The sequence below is a fragment of the Mesitornis unicolor genome, unplaced genomic scaffold, assembly GCF_000695765.1.
Source record: "Mesitornis unicolor isolate BGI_N332 unplaced genomic scaffold, ASM69576v1 scaffold45900, whole genome shotgun sequence".
Taxonomy (NCBI): Eukaryota; Metazoa; Chordata; class Aves; order Mesitornithiformes; family Mesitornithidae; genus Mesitornis; species Mesitornis unicolor.
In genome coordinates, this window is record NW_010159860.1 from 55,834 (window position 1) to 67,142 (window position 11,309).

At 43.2% G+C, this 11,309-nt stretch overlaps 1 protein-coding gene across 1 annotated transcript in view; it reads left to right on the plus strand.

The window, feature by feature from the left end:
• The window catches only part of LEF1 (lymphoid enhancer-binding factor 1), a gene marked incomplete at its 5' end in the record, with an annotated part of 66,286 nt that extends 55,206 nt beyond the window's left edge, over positions 1 to 11,080 (plus strand). Inside the window, one exon of the mRNA XM_010188069.1 lies at positions 9,960 to 11,080. Coding sequence (XP_010186371.1) covers positions 9,960 to 10,039 — 80 coding nt within the window. The remainder of the gene's footprint in view (positions 1 to 9,959) is intronic.
• Positions 11,081 to 11,309: the final 229 nt, after the last annotated feature.

An 11,309-nucleotide genomic window follows, 5' to 3' on the forward strand; every position in this document is an offset into this window, starting at 1 on the left:
GTACTCCTTCCTTCCTTCCCCTTTAGCTCTGTAACAGTGTGAAAACTGTTGGTAATACCTGTCTGTCTGTCCTCGTGCAATTTATAACATGGAGTATGCAAACAGTGGGTACCTTTTCCCACTGGAGGAGGAGTGTGCTGTTGACTCCATACACACGCATGTAGGCAGCCTCACTAAATGTTGGGTGCCAAGTGAATCCTCTCCACTGAAGATGTACAGATGTGCTTTAGCTGGAAGTAAATGCACAGAATGATTTAGGGAACCTGAATCAGCCAAACTTCAAAGCAAACTTCTGAGGGTAAGACTCGCTTGCCCTTTGCAAGCCTAATCCAAAGAATGTTTTGCCCACAAGCGTAGTATCTTACCAGGCCCACAGCAGAGCTGTTGTAGTCTTTACTGGATGGAGATAATAAGTTTGGGAATGCCTTTCAGTGAGTGCCACAAAGAGCTCTTGAAGGCAGGAAAACACTGGCTTTCTTACTGGTACGGATGGTGCAAGGAAGAGGGGAAAGGAGGGTGGGAGGTCTGGGAAGGAGACAAGCCGCCTGTTATCTGAGAAGGATCAGAAATGAGTAGGTGGCAAGACCAAAGAAAGAATCTCGAGATCAGCACAAAGGAGATCAGCCAGGGCTGTAATTACGGTGATGTAAGTGAGAAGGATGAGAGGGTGGGAGGGTTGTGTGGTGGGATGTTCAGAGCAAAGTAACGGAAGAGACATGCAAACAGAAATGATTTTAAGATACTGTGAAAGTTTGGGGGTCGGGTTTTTTTGTGTCCATGAACACTTCAGCACACAACTGATTGTTAAGGTGGACCTCTAACCTGCATTTTGGCTTGGACCTCATTTGAGCGGTGAAGTGAAGGCCATAGTGTTAAGTTGCTCCTCTTCCCGGGCTTGTACACAGCAGCAGGCTTCTTATGGCTTCACTGCTTAGGATTTAGCTGAGTTCTGCTATCTCCTCTAGCCTGCTGAATGGCAAATTTGTAAAACACTTTAATAGTAAAGAGCTTTAGGAGTACCGTGACCTGGTGCTGCAGTCTTTGATAAATTATCCTGGGATGCCCCAAAGCATGTGGCTATTCCTGAAGAGTTGCAGAACTGTCCCCAAGCAGGATTTTGTTTCAGTTGACGTGGCCCACCATAATGCTTGAAGCAACTTTTATTTGTTGAAGAAATAACTTGTACTTATTCTGTCCTTTGGAAATCAACTGAGAGTAGCATGAAACCTGATCATGCTAAAAATTAGTTTGGGAGAGGCCAGGAGGGAAGGGGAAATGAGGAAAGCTAAGATTAAGGACAATGTAAAGGTCAGCTGTTGAGCACCTTTCAGAAAGGTGGGTATTTTCTTGTTACTTTAAGCATAATCTTCTAGGAGACTTGTAAGCAGTGTTGTGTTGGAAGTGGGGATTCCTGATTTCCTATCCGATTTGACTTCTGAAAATAAAACAAGCTTATGTTTAGCATCTTATGAGTATTTTAAAATCACCAAGGAAATAGAAGGGTACTAACAAAATTTCCTCTTGATTGTTCTGCAGTGAGGAAGGAGTTAACTAGTTATGACTTGCTATGTACGGTAATTGTAACAGGCAGTTGCGAAGTCCTCACAGACTACATAATTTAACGTTGTGTTTTGGCATATCTTTAAGAGCTAAAAAAAAGTGATAGAGAAGCTTAACAGACATTTGAAAACCTGTGAGAAGTGTATTTGTGGCTTGCAAAATTCCATGACAATTAGCGTTTGGATTAGCAAAGCTTTCAAAAATGAGAAAACTTGACTAATACTGATTTACAATCAGAAGTACTTAAAAGGATCAGATTAAGACTGTGTAACATTAAACAATTTCCTACATGGAAATTAGAGCCAAATTTCAGGGCAGAAATTATTTTGGGTAGTGTTGCAACAAACAATTTATGATGGGATTATCTTTTCCTTATTACTTAGAAATAAAACGGAGTGAGATTGTGAAAGCAGACTCTAAAGTGGTCCGATCTGCAGCCAGAGTACTGGGGAAAAGAACTGTCTGATGACTGTGCTCATGGTTGACCACGGGTTTCTGGCCAGCATCTTAGAAAGGAGATGCAAAGAGGATGTGGTACCTTGCTTTGAGACGCATGTTTTTTCTAACCTGGCTTGTCCAGTGCTCTTGAAATTGCTGCTGGAGTCGTTGAAACAAATGAAGTGAACGTTCCACCCCTTTCCATGCCCCTTGAAGCTTTAAGGAGAGCCTGGAGCACTTGTGGAGAAGTAAGCGTGTGTGAGAATTTGTGTGGTGATGGTGGTGCAGAGACATATCCTGATTTGCTCTAAAGATTATGTTTTATGTTTCCTGCATGAGCCATGGTTCCCTGTTCCTTATTTTGCCTATGAACGGTGGCCTTCAGCATAGGCAAGAGGGACAGAATGAACAGTAGCAGATTTGCAGGACCGAAACATTTATGTTACTGAATACTTCCATTAACTTCAGCCTTTTTCAGATAGGCACAGATATTTCCAAAGTCAAGGGGTGCAGCCCTCAGGCCGATCCCCCTCCTGCAACTTAATTCAGACCGGGGTGAAAGATCGAAAACCTCCTGTCTTTCAGGCTCTCTGGCAACAAGAAGAATGCCACGAAGAGCAAACCTGGTGAAAAGCTGCCTCTCGTTTAGGTGGCAGGTACAGAAGGGCACTGACACCTGCTGGGAGAGGTGTGGCGGAGCAGACCGAGGTCCCCAGTTTCCTTTAGCAACCGGGCGGAGGAGCCTTGTGAAATGCAGGAGGGAAGGAAGGAAGGAAGGAAGGAAGGAAGGAAGGAAGGAAGGAAGGAAGGAAGGAAGGAAGGAAGGAAGGAAGGAAGGAAGGGTATAAAAGCTATTTTGGGTGCAATCAGAGACTATGGGAGGGATAAGGGTAGGTCAGGGTAGGGGCCAAGCATAGGTTTGCTAAACAGCAGAACACTTTCAACTGGACAATCAGTATAGCTACGGGATTAGAGAAGCCTCAAAATTTTTTTAAGTATTAAAAAATTGATCATTTTTGCAACCAAAGCGTGTAGAAAGGTCAACTATGAAGTCAAGATGTCATGTTTTAAACTGGCAAAGGGCAAAAGTAGATAACTCAGCAGGCAAAGGTCTAGAAACCTGCTTATTTTGTCAGAGATGCTCGAGTTGGAGATGCTGCTGGGAAGTTTGCAGACGCTTAACGAAGGTTGAACTTGACCAAACGTACGAGAAGTTAAAAAACCATGTATTTGGACTTCTGAGGTGTTAGCAGGAGGCGGCTTGGGCTAGAATGAAGGAACAGTGGGACAACTATTGTTCTGACTCTTCCTGTGGGACAGGGTGGGGACAGGCTGGTGCACCATTCTTCTCGGGATGAAAACGGTGTATTTTAGTGGATTTAGTAAACTTGCCACCAGATTGAGAATTCTAAGGTCATGAGAAAAACTCTGTAGAAATAAACAGTTTCATAAAGAAAATGTAAGATTTTGAAATGTGGTTTCATCCCAAATTGGAAAAAAACTTCAACATTTTACTCTTCATCTCAGGTCTGTGTTGCATTTTAATTTTTTAGGGTATTTACATGAAAAATTTCAAAATGAGAAATCAATACCATATTCCTGAACAGCTAGAAAGCAAGTTGTTATGACATTGTCAAAGTCTTTCCCATTTGTTTCTGGAGACTAAGCTTGGGTGAAATCTGTCCTCTGATTTTAACAGAATTGTATTCAAATGCAGTTCTGTCAAAGCTTAGCAAACTCTAGCATGGAGTTTTGTTTCTGTCTGCCTCCGACTTTTGTTGATTATGAGTGAATTGAAGGCGTCTTCTGATATACATGAAGGCAAAACCAGCCAGACTGAAGACAACCCCCGCCCCCAAACCCCACAAGACAGCAAAACAAACCCAAAAAGCCTAAACTTGCAAAAGTCACTGCTAATAGAGCTAACCTACTCATACCAGTCAGTTTCCTAATCCTTTAGTTCAAGGCTTTTTATTCAAGTCATCTTTTAAATCTCTGATCCTTTACCTGCATGTTAAGACTGTAATGTATAGACAGTTTTGGAGGTGTGCAGACTGGAAAGCTGTACAGGGAAGGAAGCTCACAGCAGGGCCAGCTGAAGCACTGGTCTCTAACCAGTTCAACGTGAGACTGGCAGCCACTTAAGACAGTATGCGTTTTATCCTGACCTTTCAGGACACCAGCTTTCCACTGTGGGTTCCAGCGGCAGGGGCAGATGTTGGAAGCATTTGTGCAGTGAATGCGTCATTGGTACAGGGGTGTATGCAGTGTGTGAGCAGGGTTAGATGATGCAGCTGAGGGAAATGGTACCAGGGACCATCTCTATGGATGAGCGTTCTTGATGCAGGCATCAGCAGAGCGGGATCAGTGGGTAAAAGAGCTAAGGAGGCTTAACTGAGCAGAGGGACATAATTTCTGACGTTCCTTCCTCCTTGCAAAAGTAAGATGCATGTTTCCTCATGACCATTAAGTTGCATCAGAATAAAACTGGAGTTTTGAGAGCCCTCTACCCTTCATCTCTGGGATACCTGAAATTGCACAAGGTAAAATGTTACTGCCAAAGTGACTACATATAATAGTTTTATGGTGCATGCATTTGCTTACACTAGGTGAGACTGCGTTTTGATGAATAGTTGGGATTCTTCTCATATGTGTGTCTTTTGAGATACACAGCAGGAGACTTGCGTATTTCGGACCAGCAGAGATTTTCTGCTGAGATGACTTAATCGTATCAAAGTGAAGTTGGTGTGTTCGAGTGCTGCAGTGGTCTTACACTGCTAGTGGAGCTCTGTGGATGCGTGTGTGTAGAAGAGTTGATGAAGCTTAAGAAGATATGCAGGTTATTTCTGACTTACCTTTGGTTATTGAAATTACTCCATGTGTTAGAAAACAAAGATTATCTACAAAGGAAACTTGTTTTTTTTCCTTTTGAAAGAATTTTCACTTACTACTTTACCAGTACTTCGTGTCTTTTCTGTTACAGCAGGTGAAATCTGAAGTAGCAATTTCGGTGCCCCTACAACAGATGCATCTTTCTTCACAGCTCTCAGTCTATAATCTAAATAACTTTTTAAAAGTCTTTTGAATATTATATGCCAGAAGGATACAGAAGGAGTACAAGCCTATTACTTCCTCCCTTGCAGATCACTTTTAGTATATTCTTCTTGAAGAAGCTGCTAGAGACAGCAGTCTAGAGGTAATCAGCTTTTATAAGATAAACATGGAACCTCTCTCCCCTCTCACCCCCGACAGGAGAAACACATTGTGCGTCTTCCAGTGGGATCATCCTAAAGATTGTAGCTCAGTGATAGAGCGTCTCATTTCATGCTGCCTACACTGGGGGCCTTTGATAAGAGCCACACCTGCTTTGGCATCACTAACTTCAGCTGCACAAAGCCCTAAAATACCTGGGTGGTTCCTGTGCTGACACGAGCCTGCTCTGGAAGAGGTCTCTGACTCATGGCATGGGGAGGGGTATTCCTGACTACCGCATCTAGCTTAGGCCACGCTAAGAGGACAGAAGTTAGGACACCAGACACCACCTGTAGTCAATGGAGAGGTATTTTCAGGAGTGGCTATTTCAGAGCATCTACACCACCAGTGAGTGATTTGTTAATGCAGTCTCCATTCAGTTACCAGCTATGGACTGAGGCTAAGAGGAGCAAGGGCTGGCAGGGGGAACCAACTGGAAAAAAAACAAACAAACAAAAACCGCAAAACAAAACAAAAAACCAAACAAACCAAGAAAAACTTACTGCTAACATAGCTCTAACATGGCAGTATCTGTTACAGTTTTAGGGTACAATTTTACATCATTTCTTTGGCAACAAAGGCAGCTTAAAAGGTTTCCTCTGCTGCCTGCTGGTATCCAGCTCTTGCAGAGAGGGCTTTTTCCTGTCTCTGGTAGATCCCTCCATCAATGTGCTGTAACAGCATGTGGGACCCTGCAGCAAATTGGGTTACTGAAATGTCTGGGGTTTTGTTGGGAGGTGTTTTTGTTGTTGTTGTTTAGAAACAACAAAGGTTGTGGAGTGTTTGTTTCTGTTTGCCCAGACCATTTCAAGGATCTGGTTTTGGCTAACCCCACAAACCATGGCACAGCTGGGCAGGAAGAGGAGCAGACTGCAGCACCGGCATCTCTCTGCTTGCGCCTGAAACTCTCTCCAGCTCTGCTGCTAAAGAAAATACAAAGGGGCTTTACAAACAGTGTGAACCTTTCTGAAAAATAATGACCTGGTTTTGCATACCCAAGTTGCTGGCGTATTGGATAAACCCTGGCAGTAAGTCGAACAAGTTCTATTTGGACTTCAAAAGGAAATGACAGTTTCAGCTGCTGAGTCCCTGAGTTTGCCATGTTGTTTGAAGTACTGGATTAAAAACCAGGTTAGGAGACTGACTTTTTTCTTTTTTTAATACATATAACTGTCATTATATGTTGTCTTGTCTCTCCTTACAACTGTATGAAAACAACCTATGGTGGGGAAAGGTGTACTAAAAAAGAGCCTGGTTTAAAAGTTCTACTACTTCTGCTTTCTGTGAAGGGTTATCTATCTCCTTCAGTCTGTGCTTACTCCTGTACCAACCAAGCCGCTCTTGACTTTCTTCGATAGCCTCTTCTGATTAGCATGACCTGCATGAAGCTGCGTAATCCTCTCTCTTGTTCTAGCAAAATGGAGATGAGTTAAAGATGAGAGGAGACGCACAAGGCCCTTGTGGACCCACCCTTCAATCCAGCTCGTTCCCAGGCGCGGGGAGGACTTTTGATCCCCCTCTGATGCTCTTGCCCACAGCCATTGAGCCCAGGCTTGTTAGGAAGCTGTAGTTTTACTGTAGTGACTCCTGGGATGCAGTTTTATCACTTCAGTAGTAACGCTTTTCTTCTTACACTGAAGAAGATTGCTGAATTTTATTTCTGTTTCTTACTCAAGGTGGGTTTTGGGTTTTTGTTCCCCCCCCCCTCCCCTTTCCTCCTGCAGTCAGATGTACACTGCAAATGGCACAGACAGTGCCTGCTATTGTGGCTCAGGCTCAAGACTTCACATATGTAAAATGTGACTTGCAGCACTTTCTTTGAAGCCTAACCACAGCCAGGGAGCTGTAATTGCAGTCTTTGATTGTGCCGACTTCACTTGTGGATTGGGCTTTGCTAGGGCATGCCTCGCTTGGCGAGACTTCAGCTACAGCCCCCCAGTGAAGCCTTAGATGTGGGAAGCCTTCAGTCTCCTTAGCACATGCCTGTGGTTTCTTGAAAAGAATCCTGATTTGACCTGTTTTATATCTGTAAGGCAACACCGTCATTCGTAATTTTTAGGTATTATTTGGTTTATCGGCAGTTGAAGCAATTTCCCGCGTGTAGCCTTAATGTGCAGCTGGGGAGAGGCTGGGTTCTAGATGCCGTTTTCAGGATAGCTACTGTGTAATTTGCTGTACTGCAGTATTCACTTAACAATATTTGGGGCTTCACTGTGCTTGTCCCCTTGCAGAATTACAGCAGTAGCTGCAGCCTCTCTATTGGAGTGGGGGATAATTAGGGCCCAAGAGAGGCTATGGAAAGGAGCCAGGTGCTGCAAAAGCTGCTTTGGGATTGAGAAAGAAGTGATGGCCACTGTTTGAAAAAACTGAGAGCCTGAGCAAGGCCGCGGTCGTTATTTTAACCTCCTGACTTCAAAGACAGCTTTCTGGTAAGGGCAGGGGGAGGAGGCAGAGAACCATCTCAACAGAAGAGCATTTCATTTCCTTCGGTGAAGTAGACATTCCTGGCTGCTAATGGGGAGTAGCTCTGAATCACAGCGCTTGTATCAGACTGCTGTGAACTACTGGCCTGGCGCCTCAAGGCCATTCCTCAACAGGAAGCTGAATGTTTTCATGTAAGACTGAGAGGAAAACCTTCCCAGGAAGAGCAACCTGGACCAAACCTTTGAAAATCTGGGATGAAAAGGCACAAAATAAATATAAAGCTGCAGGGTGCTCTCCCCAGTGTTCCTCTGCTGTTTGCTTGGCCTCTCTCTCGTGCTCCTTGGAAAGGTAGAGCCCTTTGCAGCTCTTTGATCCGCATGTGTTACGGAGCACTGGGCTACTTTATATATTAAAAAAAAAAAGGCAGGAAGCTCAGAAGGCTTTTTTTAGTTGAGACTTGGGCTGGTTTTATGAGGAAATAGGAACTGAATTAGTCAATACAGACCACCTCTGTTGAAACCACTGGTTTGCCAGTGGACTTTCAGCTGTGCTGTTTAAGAGGCCACAGTGGCTTTAAATGTTCTTTTGTGGCTACCAGCAGCAGGTGAAAATTAGCATTACGTATCAGGGATAGTGGTATTCGGGGGAGGGGAGAGTGTCCTTCAAATTAAAGCCATACAGGACAGTTTTTTATATAGATTGGTGCTTGTTCTTTCTACCTTATTTGGTCTGCTGTTGAACTTCTTCAGTGTCCTCAACTTTCCACTGAAATAATGGTCATGTAGGTGGCCTCTGGTGTGAACACTGTTTTAGTAAGATTTTGGGGCCTCAGCTTGTGCTGCCTAAAATCAAAATGTCCAAAATCAGTTTTGGAGGCTTTCTACCCTGGAGTACATTAGCCTGTGTAACTCCCTACTCAGGAGCTGTACACAACCAGTACAGGCAAAATACTTTGTGTTGTAATGACATACATGGAAACTGCAGCAGATGGGAGGTGGATGCCCCATTATAAATGGCCCTTGTTTAAATCTTGCTGCTGTAATATTTGCTGATTAATGGTGGCTCAAGCAATCTATCTGTTATGATTAGCCTAGCAGAAGTTTGACCTGCAGTTTAAACCATTTCTTCAGAAACTTGTTCTGTCTTGCCTTGCGTGATTCAAGGCGCTGGCAGCGTATCTTCTTCGTGTGACTAAGCATTTTGTGTTTCTTCTGCTGAAAATTCACTCACTTTCTCCACTGAACTGCATTCCTGTGCTAATTTTGGTCATTCTCAAAAGCTGCGCTCATTGAACGACTTGTCTGGCAGCTGAGTAATACCTGAAGACCTAGAGGTTAACATAGATTTTTTTTAAGATCCCAATAATCCTGAGACCATTACTGGAGAGCTTGTGTCCATCTGTAATAAAATGTGTGACTCATGAGACAGCGCTGGGGTGGAGTCCCTGTTCTAACCCGGTCGTCTGGGTCAGAAGGGCAGGGGTGATGGCTGAGTTAGCAATTGCTTAAGTCAGCTGATGTAACCCAGAGACCTAGCGACAAAAAACTGTTCCTTTCTGCATGAGCAATACCTACAAGGTGTGCACTGTTGGCCTTTTCACACACTGTAAGAACATAAATCCTCCCAAGATCCCAGTGAACTTTACTGCTAGGTAAGACCCATGGCTCATATGCAACTGGAAGATGTTCCCTACCCTGCCAAAGAGCAGAATGAATCCTCCTGAGTTGTGTGGATGCATGGTAGGGTCAGTGTTCACACAAGCCTCACCCACCACATTCCTCTACCCAGCTGCTTACAGAAGACAACATTCCTTTGTTTCTGCAGGGAATGGAGCTTGAGGCTCTGAAGCAGAGGTTTCACTCACCTCAGACACTGTAGTACCAAAGCCTGAGGATGTCGAGTTTTGTAACAGCTATCTGGGTCAAATGTTGTAGATGAATGAAATCCACTCCAAAAGGAAATTATTTCTGTAGTATGTTGAATGTCTAAATAGCTTAAAACTCCACCTTTCTCAATGGTGTGGACATCTACTTACAATACAAAGTACTCTCCATAAATATTCTTACAAACTTAAAGCAAAAGTAAGTAGCAATACTCTGAACTTAACTTTGGCATTGCAAATGCACGTTCCACTAATACAGTTGTGCCATAGAGCTACAGTGATCCATCACCAGCTCCTTTGAAAGATTTAAAAAAAAAAAAAAAAACAAAAAAGAAAAAAAGGCTTCATGTAGTCCTTATCTCTCTCTCTCTCTCTCTCTCTCCCCCTCCCTCCCTCCCTCTAGGTGGGAAAAGAAATGCTTTCTCAACTTGCAAAGCAAAGGCGGCGACACCAGGACCCCTTCTGGAGATGGAAGCTTGTTAAACCCTAGGTGTGTCCTTCATCCACACAGACCACCCCAAGGAGTCTGTCTAGGATGTCATTCACCCTGATGTCACTGCTAGAGACACTGAATCATAAAGACAATCACTGCCAAAATCCTTCACTGTCACGAGGTCCAGCCCTGATATAAATAGAGCAAATGAGCTCCTGGGTCAGCAGAGCAGCTTTTGTCTTCACCTTTGCCTTGCACTCTTAAGTCCCTGTTTCATCCGTGTCCATACCAAGTCAGCAAACAAAGTAGCGTGGCTGTCTCTGCCTGCTTCAGCCAACAGAATAACGTAGCCCACAGCTGCCCCATCCAGCACAGTGAGGAATGGAATTTGCCTGGACCAGGATGACAACACACTCAACCTTTTTATTTAATGGTGCGACAGGATCAATTTTGGTTTTAGATTTTTTTTTTTCAAGAAACTTGAATGCTTTTATATTTTAACTTTAGTTTGTAATTTCTTTGGTGTATATTTTACTAGGTATGAGCTTTTAAACAAGTGTCAGAAATCTGAAGTACTTTTTAAATAAATGGGGTTTTCCTTTTTTTTTTTTTTTCTTTTCTGCCAGAGGAAAAACCTGTATGGAAAAAAGGTGGCTTTTTCGTTAAACTATTTGTAACAAATAGTGGCCTCTCAGTCTATATAATACAGTGTCCTATAGAACCTAATAAATGTAACAACAGTCAGCTGGTCAGTAGACACACCAGTCTTGCATCATCTACTCTGTAAACATAAGCAATACATCCAGCAAATCTGACTGCAGTGAGTTCTCCTTCTCACCCATTCCCCTTCTCCTTGTAAAAAGCCCAGCACTTGAATTATTACTTCAATTGTTCTGTATTTGTATCTGTTTTTGTTAGCCTGTTAGTGGGATTTTATGCCAGTTGTTGAAATGAACATTGATGTACCCATTTTTTAAAATAGTAAGGCACAGCCTTTGCCAAAAATACTGTCAACTGATTTTTTTTTTTGTCATTCCAGTTTGAGTTAATGTGCTGAGCATTTGTTTTTTAATAAAAGCTTTGTAATAAAACTAACATCAATTGTTTGGCTTAAAAAAAAAAAAAGAGGGAACGGCTTGCACCAGAATCTTACGAAGGTAGAAGCAAGCCCAGGATGGCACAGTCAGTTCCAAGGCTGAAGACTTTTGTAGGAAATGCAGTGTGCCTGCTTGGCTGTTTGCTCACCTGAAGAGAGGTAATTTTGGAAGATGACTTTCTTCCTAAAGAGAGCAGATGTCACTTGTTTTCATATCAGGAGTA